Consider the following 14,679-nt stretch of genomic DNA (forward strand, 5'->3'; position numbering starts at 1 on the left):
TTTTAGGTTACTTATTAAAAAAATTGAGTCTTGAGCTTGAGAGAACTTATTAAGATTAGAAAGTGGATGAATATAATTTTCATTTCTATCTACTACTTTTATTACTACTGGTTCAATCATAAAGTCAATGTTTTTTTTTGAACTGAAGTTGACACTAAGTAATGAGGAGCTAGAACATGGCTGTTTAACAGAAAAATTGTCTCGATTTGGATCAACAAAATATGGTATTACAGTATGTAGTAGAGTTTACGTTTGGTTTATATTTTTTAAGTAAAGGCTGAGTGGTGTCAGGATTTATTGTACTATTTCTATTTAGAGGCACAAAAAATCAACTTTATGTCTAAAATCGTATCTAAGTTTTTTAATGGGAAAAAGATTTTTAAATTTAGGCTCTTTATCTTTAAAATGATTGAAGCAAACTGGTGCATCTTTCTTTGGACAGAAAAAAAATCTGTTGTTCCAGCATCACTTTTTAGGCGGTTATCAAGTTTAATTAAAATTTCACGTAGAAAAGAAAAATTTTTATAGAAGGAAAAGGATAATAACTGAAAAGGTGATCCACAACTACATCCAATTTCCTCTTTTTTACATTTATGTTCTGTGCTTATTTCAGGTTTCCATTTCATAAGTCTATAACTTCTATTTGAGCAACTTTTTACGACACAATGATATGCCATTACACCAAAAACAACTAATTAAAATTAAATCAAGAATGAGAATAATTAATTTTTAAAACGTTTTAACTTCAAAATAATTACTTCAGTTTAAAAAAACACCTTCTGTTCGAAAAATAACTTGACTCCTTTATAAAATGTACCATTTTTAATGTTTGTTTACTGGAAATTTATTTGTATCACAACTTTCGGGAATATCGAAAATCGTGTATTGGGAGATTTTTGATAAAATCAAAGAAGAACTTTTGACTTTTATTTTAATATGTTATGCTTGATATCATCAGGTGTTTGAGTTTGGTTATTCTAATAATAAAACTCAACACCAGTTTGGCGCAAACAACTTAATGTGAAGTAGCTCTTATTATCAACAATAAACTTGGAATTTTTTGGTCGTAATAAATATATTTTGGATAAGCAACAAGTCACAGTTCATGCATTTTGTTCTAGTTTTTTTTTAACTATAGTAATTTAAGTTCTTTGGTGTTCACAAAAAACTCTTTTTTTGTCTATAAGATTAGTTTGCCAGAAAAAAAAAATACTGGTTTTATTTTTGTGGCACTTTTTGTTTAACATTAAATTAAATTTTAAAATATAAATTTACCTTAAAATATTACTAGATTTGTTTTGAGGACTCTTTATGCACTTAACTTTTAAAATATACAAAAAATTGACATCTTCAAAAATATGATCTTTGAAACTTCTGTTTCTGTTTCTGATGATTCACATCAACTTGACACTCCCATCCTGATCTGACATTGAAGAACTTTTTATTTATTTTTATATATCTGACTTTTTTTGATTTTAACTATTTGATTTTAACTATTTATTTGATTTTAACTATTTATTTTTATATATCTGACATTGACGAACTCCATCCTGATCTGACATTGAAGAACAATTTATTTACTAAACTAAAATTATTAGCATATGTGCCGCTAGATAACGGTACTTTTTCTAAAATTTTAAGGTTCATATACAACAGCAGATTGCAAGACGTTCCAAATATCTGGAGTCGGGCTTTTATAACAAGGGCATCGCTTTGGAAGGTAGGGGGGAGTCTGCCCCCCAGAATCTTGGAAAGAGAAAAGTTGGGAATTTCTTTGCCACGAGTTGGGACAACCGGTGATAAAATGAAAAAATATTTTCTAATTAAATAAAATAAAAAAGTTTGCGAAAGTCCTTAAATTGTTTAATAAACTTTACGTTTATTAAACGATTTAAGACCGCTTTCTACAAGACGGAATAAATCGCGAAGCGAACTTTTTCGTCACGACGAAACGCCCTTTTGGTTTCTACTTATTTATTTTCACTTTATTTTTTTGTTATCAACAATAAAAAAGACAGCAACAAGTTTACACCAAAAATTTATTTCCATGCATTGGTTTTAACATTTCTGTTTTTGTATGTAACATATCATTTAAATGATATGATTTATTTTTTAAAATAATAATTTAATATAAAACTCTTTAAAAAAAGTATAAGAAAATAAATACTAAACTCTGATATGAACGCTTTGCACCAGTTATAACTTCCAATTATCAGTATACTTAAATAGGTCGGAATTAGGTTTGTAGGATAAGGTCTAATATGAATAAGAATATATAATAAGGTTATTCGTCTTATTCTATTATCATAAGAGTGATAACTTTTATAAACATTAACTCTAAATTAAATTTAAAAATTACAGTGTATGCGTTTAATTATAGTATATGCGTTTGTTTTTCAGATCAAAAAATTTGAAGAGAACGCAAGTTCGGAAATTCAAGATAAGGATGCAAAAAGGGAAAACCCGGGTTATATTGTTGTCCAGGAACAAGCAGAGAAATTTACAGAATTAAATTCTGAATCAGATCATTTACCCCAGTTTCCTGGACGAGAAGAAAAGGATGACACGAATATTATTAACTTGGATACTATTGAAGTAAGCAGTAAGACAACAAGTTGGTTTTTGCTCATGGGGAATTTGGCTGTTTTAATTTATAATCTTAAAAATTGTAATGACATTTATATAAAAAATAGTAAAAAAGAATTAGTAAATTTGATGCAATTGAAATTGTGAATGCTACAAGTACAAAAAAAAAATTTGATGCAATTGAAATTGTGAATGCTACAAGTTCTGTGGTGGAAATCTCAAAAAATGTATTGGAAACGGGAGACGCTTCTATAAGAAAACTCGATATCAAAGCTTAAAATATCATAATTGACAAATCAGATTAATCAGCATTGATAAGTCAAGATCCAGGTTTACGTCCTCATACAATTACAGACAATCAAAAATTGTATTTACTCCAGTTAGGGCCACACCAACCAAAACTTCCTCGTTTTCCAAGTGACGGTAAATATAGATTTAATCCTTAGTGGTACAAAGAGTTTGAACATTTAGAATACAGCACCCAGAAAGATGTCACATTTTGTTTTGTCTGCTGCCTTTTCCCAAAGGGTTTTGGAAAGAAGGGAAAAACTGAAGATGCTTGGATAAATTTTGGGGTAAGATCTTGGTCCAAGATGAAAAGCTATGGTAAAAACAAACTTAGGAAGCGTCAGACGCACTTTACCTTTCAAGCACATAAAGTTGCATTAAGTGAACATTGTAACTTTCTTATGAAAAAGGGATATATAGATCAGCTTATTGATAAATCCAAGAGACTTGCTTTGATAGAAAAGCAAAAAATAGAGGTGCAGAATCAAAAAACTGTCGAAATTCTTATCGATACATGCGAGACTTTAGGAAGCCAAGGGCTGGGAATCTGACAGTGCCAAATTAACTTTGTTGCACAAGTGAATCTAATCTCTCGCAACAATCCTACACTAAAAGCCTGGATTGAAGATAGAGATTTTCGTCTATATAGAGTTACCTACACGATTCCATCATCTCAAAATGAAATGATTAGTTTAATTGCAACTGAATTAAAGAGCCAGGTCATTGATAAAATTAACAGCTCTAATTTTTTTTCTGTGATGACCGAAACTACTCCTAATATGTTACACAAGGATATAATGAATATAGTTGTGAGAATAGCCAGTGAAAACAGTAAGATTCGGGAAAGGCTTTTGAAAGACTAGAAAAGGGATGGCTGAGCAAATTTTATCTTCTTTATATAAAGAAGGGATTGAGACATCAAAGATAGCCTTTCAGTCGTATGACTACGCGAGTTCAATGTCTGGACAATTTACGGGAGTACAAAAGTATATAACAGAAACAGTAGACCATAATGTGCCCTGCGTACTTTGTCAAGACCACAGAACAAGTGAAATGTTAATACTTTGATACGATAATTGTTTAATGTTCTCGAACAGTTGCATGTTTTTTTTATTTCAAGCACAAAAAGATTTAGTCATTTAAAGGAAAAACTTGAAAACGTTGAAAATTCAATACAGCTTGTAAACCTGTCTAGAACAACATGGATCACACGAGCAAAGTCACCATAGATTAACAGCAATGGAGATGAAAGCTTTTTACCGAAAAGAATTCAAAGAGGTCATAGACTTTTTGGTAGAAATTTTGATAGATAACTATTAGGAAGAAGGTGATAAAGATTTTAAGTTATCAAGAATACCAGTTAAGGCACTGTAGGACATTTTGTGCCATATTGTAAAATTAAAGGACATACTGAAACAAGCCCATAAACTATGCATTTTTGTAATCACAGCTGCTTATGGTGTAGCATCAAATGAGCATTTTTTCAATCCACTCAAGATTGTAAAATCACATCTGAGAACAACAATGAGTGATGAGAGATTGAGTAGTCTCATGCTACTGAAGTGCGAAAAAGAACTTTGTAAAGGAATTCAACCGGAACATCTTGTTAAAGGATGGGTTCAATTGAAGAAATGTGATATTAAAATCAAACAGTAGACAAAAAATGATAGACTAAAGATAAAGTATTGTATGTAACGTTTCAACCTTTCGTCGTTAGTCACATTCCTCAACAAAGGAACAATTTTTGTAGAGCGATGTTGCACTTTTTCTAAAACTTTTGTTTCAATAATATTTTCCGTATTACTATGTACTGTTTTATATCCCTAAAATTTTAAACTGCTATATCTGTTTCCAGATTGTTTGTAAAGTTTTTTGGATTTGTAACTTGTAACATTTTTTTAGACTAATACAATTTCACTATGAATAGATAGAACTTTTAGACGTTTTTTGAATTGCATATTTTGTATATATGTAATGTTTTGTTAATAAAAGTTAATAAATTTAAGCAGCTGTGGTGCAGTGATTAGAGATCTGGCTCAGCACCCAGAGGTCTGAGGTTCGTCGCCAACTCTAGCTTAATAAGCGACATTAGTAAGGAAGAAGGCGTGAACTTTATTTAAATTAAATGCTCTTCCACGGTGCTCTGTGATAAGACTGTAAGGACTTCTTGGAGCACCTAAGTAGCCTAAAAATATATATATATATACTGATAATTGAGTGTGAGTGCAGTGTAGTGTAATTATTAGTAGATTTTACAAACAGGGCTGATATTGATTTCTTCGTTAAGCATCTGGGAAAATCGAGGTCTCTCCCCCCTTCCATCCTTGAATTTTCCTACGCACCGCCACTATTGTATATGAATATATATATATATATATATATATATATATATATATATATATATATATATATATATATATATATATTATATAGTTATATATATATATATATATATATATATATATATATATATATATATATATATATATATATATATATATATATATAGTTATATATATATATATATATATATATATATATATATATATATATATATTTAAAGTCATTTTACGTCTTACATTTAGTTAATCAAATTATTGATATATGATATGATATATGGTGAATAAATATACGAAGATGACTAAATTAAAGTTTATCAATTCATTGTTAATTGTAGTATAATATATATATATATATATATATATATATATATATATATATATATATATATATATATATATATATATATATATATATATATATATATATATATATTATATGGATTCATTAACAATGATATAACTTATAACATAATGGTATAACAAAAAGTTTTTCGAACATTATTATGAGCATTATTAACTGCTGCAGTAAAATGAAACTATGATTTAAGGGGTGGTTTTAAACTGAAGCTTTTAAATATTCTTGAAAGAAACTGATTATCCTTGCAAATGCCTAAACTGGAAAAGAATCTCATGACAATTTAAAACAAAAATAAAAAATAATTAGTAGTAAAAAAATGGTTTTAAAGTGACAGTTGGTACAAAAACTGTCTAATAACTTTTATATTTATGTTTTTCTGCGTCAACATTTTATGTCAAAGGTGAGTTTAAGAAAAGTTTAACTCAATAGCCATTAATAGCTATTGAGTTCGACTTTTCATAAACAAATATATTTGGTATTGGATTTGCGTACGTAGACTTGATGATTAAACTTTTATAAAACTAAGCTTATTCAGACAAAAAAAGGTTATTTGCTGCAGGTTTACAGGTTTGTTGATTTTTATCTTTGCTTTTTTAGTATTTGAAATAAATAACAGATTTCAGACGTGTAGAAAACTTTAAAATTAGGTTTTTATTTATGCTTTTATCAAATTTTTAGCCAAAACCTACAGTTATAAAGCTCCAGTTAGGAACGTGGGAACAACAGAATCTTGTGCCCCCCATTCCTTAGGAGCCGTCCATAAACTACGTCATGCACTTTTCGACCGTTTTTGATCTTTACCGCCCCCCCCCCCCCTACTCCTCACAATATCTTAACATTTTAGTAACAAGTCGTTCCTAACAAAACGCGTTGGTTTGACAAGGTTCTAACTGATTTTTTTTATATTAGGAGAGTAGCAAATAAATAGTTTTTTCTTTTTTTTTTTTATTGTCTAAATAAAAATATCTATATAATAGTTTTTTGATTATTTATGTATTTTTATACATCAACCAAATAAAAAACAATAATATAAATAGTTTTAATTAAATATTAAAAAAAAGATTTTTTCTAAATTCTCCTAAAATAAAAAATTTTAATCAAAATCTTGTCAAACCAACGCGATGAGGTCCCGTATGAGTCGTCACAAAACTACTAATATTCCCCTCCCCTCGAGAGAGACGTAGTTTATGGACAACCCTAACCCCAAATGTGAGGGCATTAAATTACTGAGTAATCTACTACTTTTATTCTAAACCAAATTTAAATTCATAAACATATTTCAAATTTTATCTTATAATACTTTTTTTTTTTTTTTGGGGGGGGGGGGGGAGACAAGTTTTAGGGTTTCTTAATTCTCGATCTCAAATAACTGCAATTTTTTGAAAAGGATTTTTATTTGATATAGATATAAAAATACCCAAATTTGGTTTTCGCTCTTGATCACCAAATAAAGCAATACCAAAACAACAATAACTATTTTGAAAGAATAACTTAGAATGTTTTAAAAGCTTTTGTTAATAATAAAACAAAATCTTTTTTTGCACTTTTGATCAAAATTAAACTTTTCCCGCGTGAACATCAACGATTTTGTAACACGTGAAAAAGTTTCCACTTAGATCTGAGCTATACGACAACTTTGTTCAAATTGGTTTTGTTGCATAGATTAAATTTTGTTTACAATATCAATTGATTTTGTTTGTTTATTTTTACAAACAAAAACTTTGCAAATTATTCACTGAAACAGAAACACCTGTGGAGATGCATAAACGCTTTTAATATTACGCGCATTCATAATTATCGAACCATGAAAGAATAATTCATACAGAAACTGAGTCTAAGCATGTCAGTCCAAGGGTATACCTATACAATAGTATTACTTTGGTGTGTATGAACTGGCTTTTTTATGTTTAAAATTATTGACTTATAAAAGACAATGAGAGTATTTTTTAAACTTTTATTAAACGCAAACTATTTAACATGAGATGACATAAAAATTTATAGGTATTTTTAACTATTTTTCTTCGAGATGATTACACCATTAAAATGTTGTAGACTTAACAATGCGAAAGTTCCTTTTTGTTATTGTTTTGCTATTAAAGTTTGTTTAATAATTGCCTTGGTCAAATCTGCCAGCATAAAATATGACTTATAAAGAATAGTTTTGAAATTAGTTTTTAATTTTCTTTATTAATTGATTTTAACTTCTCAAGTTCTTAAGTTGAAAAATTCAAAATTTATCTACTTTCCCAAATTTTTTTTAATTCAGTTTCTGTTCCAACATACTGGATAATGATTAGTTATTTCGTGTTTCTCCTTCTCCCTCAGCTATACTTGCTCCAGTTAGTAAAACTACCAGATACCACTCAAAATGGAGCCAAAAGGTTTACCTTGCAAGATTTGTTAGCCAATCAACAACTACAACAGCAACAAGAGCAACCAAAAACACAAACTGTTGATCTTGGCACATTAATTGCAGCCGCCAGAAACGCTGCAATAAACCAGCAACAGCAAACCCAAACACAAGAGGTCTTATTACCTTCACAAAATTTAATGCAGCAGTTTTCACCTAATCCGAATAACAATAAAGAAATAGACATTGATGTTCAGCCTGATAAAAATGGTAATATAAATTTAGATGATTTGCAAGGTATGCTTAGTAGCCCCTCTGGAAGTCTTAGCAGCCCCTCTGGCAGTCTTAGCAGCCCTTCGACAAATAAAAATAACGCTATTGAAAAAACTCAAATCTCAGCTTCTACTGAAGGAAGTATGATAAATGACTTAATTGCACAACCGCAGAGTTCTTCTTTAGAAAACCACATTGTGCATGAAGAACTTGATCTGGGAAAACAAAAAATTGAGTTAGAAGCAGCAGGAAAAAGAACTACTCACTACACATTAGCTCGAAGCAAAGATGGTGGTCTAAATTTAATACCAATTGTTGAAGGTGGTAGTGGAAAGTTAGAAATGCTACAATCCAAGGGTTACGAAGAACAAGGCAAAAGTAGACAACAGATGCAACTGACCACTCTTGTATGATCGTTTTTATGTAAATTTCTATTTTAGTACTCTCCAACTTGAAGCTAACTATATTTTTTAATAGTTCTTTTAAATTTTTATCAGAAACCTTTCAATTTAAAATTGTACTTCTTTTTTTTAGTCCCAAGCATTATATAGTCCCTTCCCATCCGATCAAAATATATTACATCTCCATTTGAAAGGAAAGGATGGTAAAGACGGTAAACCGGGAAATAAAGTATGCGTTTTTTTTACCATGTTCATTTAGTTCATTTTTATAAACATTTTTAGGTTTGCAAGTTTATTATTTGTGTGTATGTGTGTTTGTGTGTGTAAGGTAATTTTTACATGTTCTGTTGCTTTCACACGCTCTAGTTTTTATACAATATAGAGTTAATTTTGGGAAAGAGGCTGTAGATAGGCAAGTTAAGGTTAGATATGTTTTGCCAGGAATAATTTTAAAATAAAATGGCTTTTAAAGTATTTTAATTCAAAATTATATTTTTGTCGAAACCCTTTTAAAAACACATTACCTCAGATCTGACATAAAAATTTCAAATAAAAGTTTAATAAAAAACAAATGTGAAATATTTATTTTATTTACATGAAATATTTATTTTATTTACAAAACGTAACATCTAATGTGTCAACTTTAAATGATTGGAGTAAACTTCTATTAAATTGATTAAATTTTATTATAATTTTTAAAAGATTTAAATAGTTTAGTTTTAAAATTTAATCCAATTGATTTAATGTCATTAGAATTTTTATTTTATAACTTTAGTTTAAAAAACTGATCTGTTTTTAATTTATTTATATTATTAGAATTAAAAAAAAAATTATCAAAATTTCTACCTTAGGATAGGATATGTGATATACATTTAATAACAGGGGCAGATGCAGCTTTCTTTGATATTTGAGATATCTAACTTATAGACATGGAAAGCTCTAAACATTTATATGTTTATACTTATGTCAAATAAAGATGCATTGCAAAAAAATTTGTATGACATAAGACAAAAGTTTGTTTATTTATATTTAAAACAATAATAATCATAAAATGATGGTTTTAGTATCTTTAATTTTTTGTGGGGGATAGAAACATTATTACAAAATTTATTGGAGACTGGGAACAAAAAGCCCTAAAATTTTTAGCTGCACCTGCCCCAAACGTGAGCGCAACAAGTTGATAAAATATATTTTATATTATTCTCAACTAAATTAATCCTCATCGATAAATTTTAAATATCATAACCTGTTAGCCTTCAAAGAATATGACCATATAAAGTTTGTACCCCCTCAACTTGAGGGGTTACAAATTTTACAAGGTTATAATTTTTGAAACCTAAGAGATTATTGTCTGAAATTTAAAATTTATTAATAAAGTTGATCATAGTAAAAAAAATATTTTATCTACTTGTTGCTCTCTTGTTTGTGGTAGGTTTAGCTAAAAACTTAGAGCTTTTTTGTTCTTAAGGTATAACTTTTTACCTTCTAAGGTAGAAAGTTGTACCTTTAAGGTAAAAAGTTGTATGATAAATTTGTAATAAAGTTTTCTATGAAGATTGAAAGTTATACCTTACCAAGGGTAGTTAACCTGCCCAAAGGTAGAAACTCCTGCTTTTTTTATTAGAGTGTAACCTTATTATAGTTGTTTTGAACTCAATTAGATCAATTAGATCAATTAGATCAATTAAATCAATTAGAACAATTAGATCAATTAGAACAATTAAATCAATTAGAGCTATTAGATCAATTAGAACTATTAGATCAATTAGAACTATTAGATCAATTAAAACATTAAGATGAAGAAAGAGAACTAAAATAAGTTTTTCTGAATCAGAAATCAAAAAATTATAATTACAACTATGTGATGATAAATAATCACGTAAAAATTTTGGTTTTTGGTTTTTTGTCCCAAAAATTGCTGAAAATCAGTGGAAGAAAACTTTATCTTATTATTGTATATTTTTATTGTTTATTATCTGCCCGAAATGTAGCTAAAAAGATAAAAGTGACGCAAAAAGAAAAATTATTTTGATACAATTATGACTTTTTACGTCGGTAACCCAACTTGCCAATTTAAATCTTTTTCCCTCTATCTTTTTTTTTTATCAAATTTCTTATTTCAAAACTTTTTTCATAGGGTCCCATGGGTCCGATGGGTCCAAGAGGGCCTGAAGGTTCACGTGGCCCTAAAGGAGATGCTGGAACATGTTCTTCACAGGTATGTAAATAGATATAAAATGTTATGTTTTGCTTAAAACATAAAACTAAACTTCGAATTGCAAATTTTTTTTTTTTTTTTTTTTTTAGATCAATGGATTGTTTGAGTGCACGCCTGACGAACTCGACAGTTTGTCCAATAGAATTGATTATTTGGAAAAGATATGCAAAAAGGTACAACAACGAGCTACAAAAAAACATAATGTACTTTCTAATATAACTGATGTCTCTACTCCCAAAGGAGATTCTAATAAAAATAAGGACTCAATAAACGCGTCTCAAAGGGATCAAATTAAAAAAAAGTACATCAAGCCAAAAGTATTGCCAAAAGAGGAAGTAAAGACTGAAAATATACAAAAAGAAGAAATAAAGACTGAAAAAAAAGAAGTTGACGCTGAAACTTCAAAAGCAGATAAAACTGAAAAAACTAAAGATGTTAGTGTCACAAAAGTTACAAGTGACACAAAAGATTCTAGTGTGTCTAAAGAACCTAACATTTCTAAAGACACTAGTGTCTCTAAAGACTCTAAAACTTCAAAAGAACCAAATGACACAAAAGATTTGTTAAAAAAAGATAAAGAGTTAAATTCTGATACCCTCAAATCTGGGCAAGCAAAAGAAACGAATCAGTCTAAAGAAATAACAGACGAATCTGATCAGAAAGAATCTGTTGTAAATAATAAAAAGGAGAAAACTGAAAAGGTTCGTCAAGAAGAAAGCAGCACAAACGAGGATTCTGTTGCAGTTAAGAAACAACTTAAAAAGAACGGAAACGAGGAAGCTATTAAGGAACCAATTGAAGATGCACGTCCAATGAGAGTGTGGCATGATCCTACGACAGCTGCTCTTCGTTCAATGGTTGATATAAAAGCCAAATTGAAAATGGCAGAACTAGATTTGATGGATCGAGTGAAAGAAGCTAAAGACTTGACGTCACACTTGTAAAATTAAGGCTTATATTAACCAGTAGAAAATCAGTCATGCAGAACAGGACAATCTTTAGAAAATTAATTATAATTAGTAACCTAATTACTTGACCGTTTGATCCTTTTGTATAAAATAGCAATCTAAAAAAATTTGGGCATGAAATTACTTATGTAACGAGTGAGAATTTGTCCTAAATGTTATCACTAATTAATAGTAAATTATACTTTACATAGACTAAGTTTTGGTTTTTAATCTGTCTTCAATGGCTCTTGTTTGGGTGGGCATTGGTTTTTTACTTTGTTTGGAAATGCTGAGGCCTTCTACGCATGCTAATATCCCGTAAATCTTTTATTTAAATCGTCATTTCTTCATGGAACATAAGACAAAATTTTGTTAATTTATATTTAAAACAATAATAATCATGAAATGATGATGGTTTTAGTATCTTGAATTTTTTGTGGGGGATGGGAACATTATTGCGAACCAGATGTGCCCAGTATTTCCGGTCTGTAAAATTAATTTCTATTTCGTAAATTAAATAAATAAATTAATGCCGAGAACGATTTTTACAAGAATTTTGAACAGCCGGAAAATACATAGGGGCGCGACTAACAATTTTTTTTCTTTTTTTTTAGAAAGCTCCGCCTCCTCCATTTAGGCCTATTGGCGTACCGGGAACGTAAGTACATTACTAACTATTACTTTAAATTATTCTGTTTGCATATTATCAATAGTTAAACTTTATATTTTAAATTTTTAAACGTTAAATTTTTAGTGAAGGCAATCCACTTCCAAGCTGTCAGGCAATTTATGAGAAAAATCCTAATGCCAAATCTGGGCCCTATTGGTTAATGGTTAGTGGGATTCGCTTCAAGGTTTGTTATACTTGTTGCTGTTTTTTGGTTATTTTTATTTAAGCTATTTTTAAAAAATCCATAAATTATAACTTTTAATGTTGTGTAGACTTACTGTGACTTTGATGGTCATCGTGGTTGGACTTTAGTTGCCCGAGTCAACGGCACAAGCAACGACTTTAACGGCGTTTCAAACGCTTGGGCAGACAACAGTGTTTTTAATCACGAGACATCTTCAGATATTTATTTAAGATCTGCAATGAAAAATCATGGCTGGTTTCTCATGAGAGCAAACGTAATAAAAGTCTGTTTTGACGGTGCACAAAAAGATTGTGCAGAGTTTTCTCACAACATGGGAATGCGTTTGAACGAACTTTTTTCTCAAGAGTTTGGTGTCGTTGTTGAACAGAAATGGAAGTTTGACGACCTTCTTAGAGCCCTAGGTAAAAGTTGTGATACTTCTAAGATTAAAAGGCAATGGTGTGGGCTAAATTTAGCTAATATTTGTCATCCAGAAGACATGAATCCAAATTTAAATCCAACTAATCATATTGTTAGAATAGGTTGTATTGGAGCTGCATCGTTTACATGTACACCTGCCGACTACGCAATTGGACTCGGTGTATCTAGTTGTTACGATGGATACGGTTGCGATAGAGTTGGTCCAAAAACACCTAGTATGCATTGGAGTTGTCCTCCATTCTATGGGACTTTTGATCAGACCGGATTTATTTACATCAATTAATTTTGCATTAAGTTTTATTTTCAACAATAAAAATACCGGTCGTTGCTTGTGCTTAACTTGGGCTGCTAGAGATCTGCTATTTTTATTTCTATTTTAATATTGAATTTATTATCTAGACTTGGTGTGAGTTTTTTAAAGGAGGTGGCAGCGGTGATGATGAACGCCCTGCACTTGCCGGTGGATGGACTCTGGTAGCCCGAGTCAAAGGTCAAGCTACTGACTGGTCACCTGTATCTGAGCTTTGGGCTAATAACGAAACATTAGACGAAGGTACAGCTTCCGATATCAAAAGAACAACTTCTATGAAAAATATAGGCTTTAATCTTATTACAAGTAATGTTCTGCTTTTATGTTTTACTGGTCCAAATACGGGTTGTGCTATATTCACGCATGGAAAAAACATGCCTCTATCTGAACTATTTGCAACAAAGTTTGGTGTTGTTCCCGAAGAGCAATACACAATGGCTAATTTCATGAAAGCCGTAGGGAAGTCATGTGATTTATCAATACTACGGCAAAGTTGGTGTGGATTAAATTTAGCTAATGTTTGTGATGCAAAAAGAAGTAATCCTAATGACAAACCTCCAACAACGACTCATATTGTTCGAATAGGCTGTATTGGAGACAGGAGTGCAACTTGTTTTCCAGATGATTATGCAGTTGGCATAGGAGTAACAAGTTGTAAAGACGGTTATGGTTGCAGCAATGTAGGACCATCTAAAAATATGCATTATAGATGTGATTATGTTTATGGCGCTTTTTCTCAAACGGCGTTTATATATGTTTTGTAAATAATAATGAATTGTAAATATGTTTATACTTAGTAACTTTTCAAATAAAAACTTTGTTATCTCATTTTCTTTGTTAAAATACAATATTACCGAATTCAAAATTAATCACAAATCGAGTTTTCCTTAAGGAATATTAAGTATCAATATTAATTTAAATATTAAGTTAAATTATATTATACTAAGTTAAATAATTATTAGGAATACTTAGTAAATAATTTAATATTAAGTTAAATAATTTTTATTCTTAGTTGTTTTTTAAAAAAAGTTTCAAGTTGTTAAAGTGCTACAAGAATACCAAACAGTTTTGTCACAAAACACTGCGGAAGAGCATTTAAATAAGAAGAATACACCGCTTTTACTACTAATGTTGCTTTTACAGCCAAATCAGACATTGAACCTTGGACCTCTTGATTCATTGCCCAGCACTTTAACCATTGCGCTGCAGCTGCTTACAAATTTAAGTAACCACATTTGTACTTTAATTTGAACAATGATTTTAATAAAAGGAACTAAATGTGGCGTGTAAATACCATAAAAGTTTTAAAAA

At 29.8% G+C, this 14,679-nt stretch overlaps 1 protein-coding gene across 2 annotated transcripts; it reads left to right on the forward strand.

The window, feature by feature from the left end:
• The first annotated feature begins 7,393 nt into the window (after positions 1-7,393).
• LOC100214365 (uncharacterized) lies at positions 7,394-14,183 on the forward strand. 2 transcript variants are annotated; one of them, XM_065813688.1, is made up of 8 exons: positions 7,394-7,575; positions 7,841-8,604; positions 8,732-8,827; positions 10,736-10,816; positions 10,906-10,989; positions 12,378-12,421; positions 12,518-12,617; positions 12,706-14,183. In XM_065813688.1, exons 2-8 carry the CDS (start codon positions 7,864-7,866, stop codon positions 13,339-13,341), a joined length of 1,782 nt encoding a protein of 593 aa, XP_065669760.1. In that variant the 5' UTR covers positions 7,394-7,575; positions 7,841-7,863; the 3' UTR covers positions 13,342-14,183. The 2 variants fall into 2 exon arrangements, with proteins under 2 accessions (XP_065669760.1, XP_065669759.1); XM_065813687.1 differs by having other exon boundaries at positions 13,458-14,183.
• The last annotated feature ends 496 nt before the right edge of the window (positions 14,184-14,679 follow it).

The sequence above is a fragment of the Hydra vulgaris genome, chromosome 12 (genome assembly GCF_038396675.1).
Source record: "Hydra vulgaris chromosome 12, alternate assembly HydraT2T_AEP".
Classification (NCBI taxonomy): Eukaryota; Metazoa; Cnidaria; class Hydrozoa; order Anthoathecata; family Hydridae; genus Hydra; species Hydra vulgaris.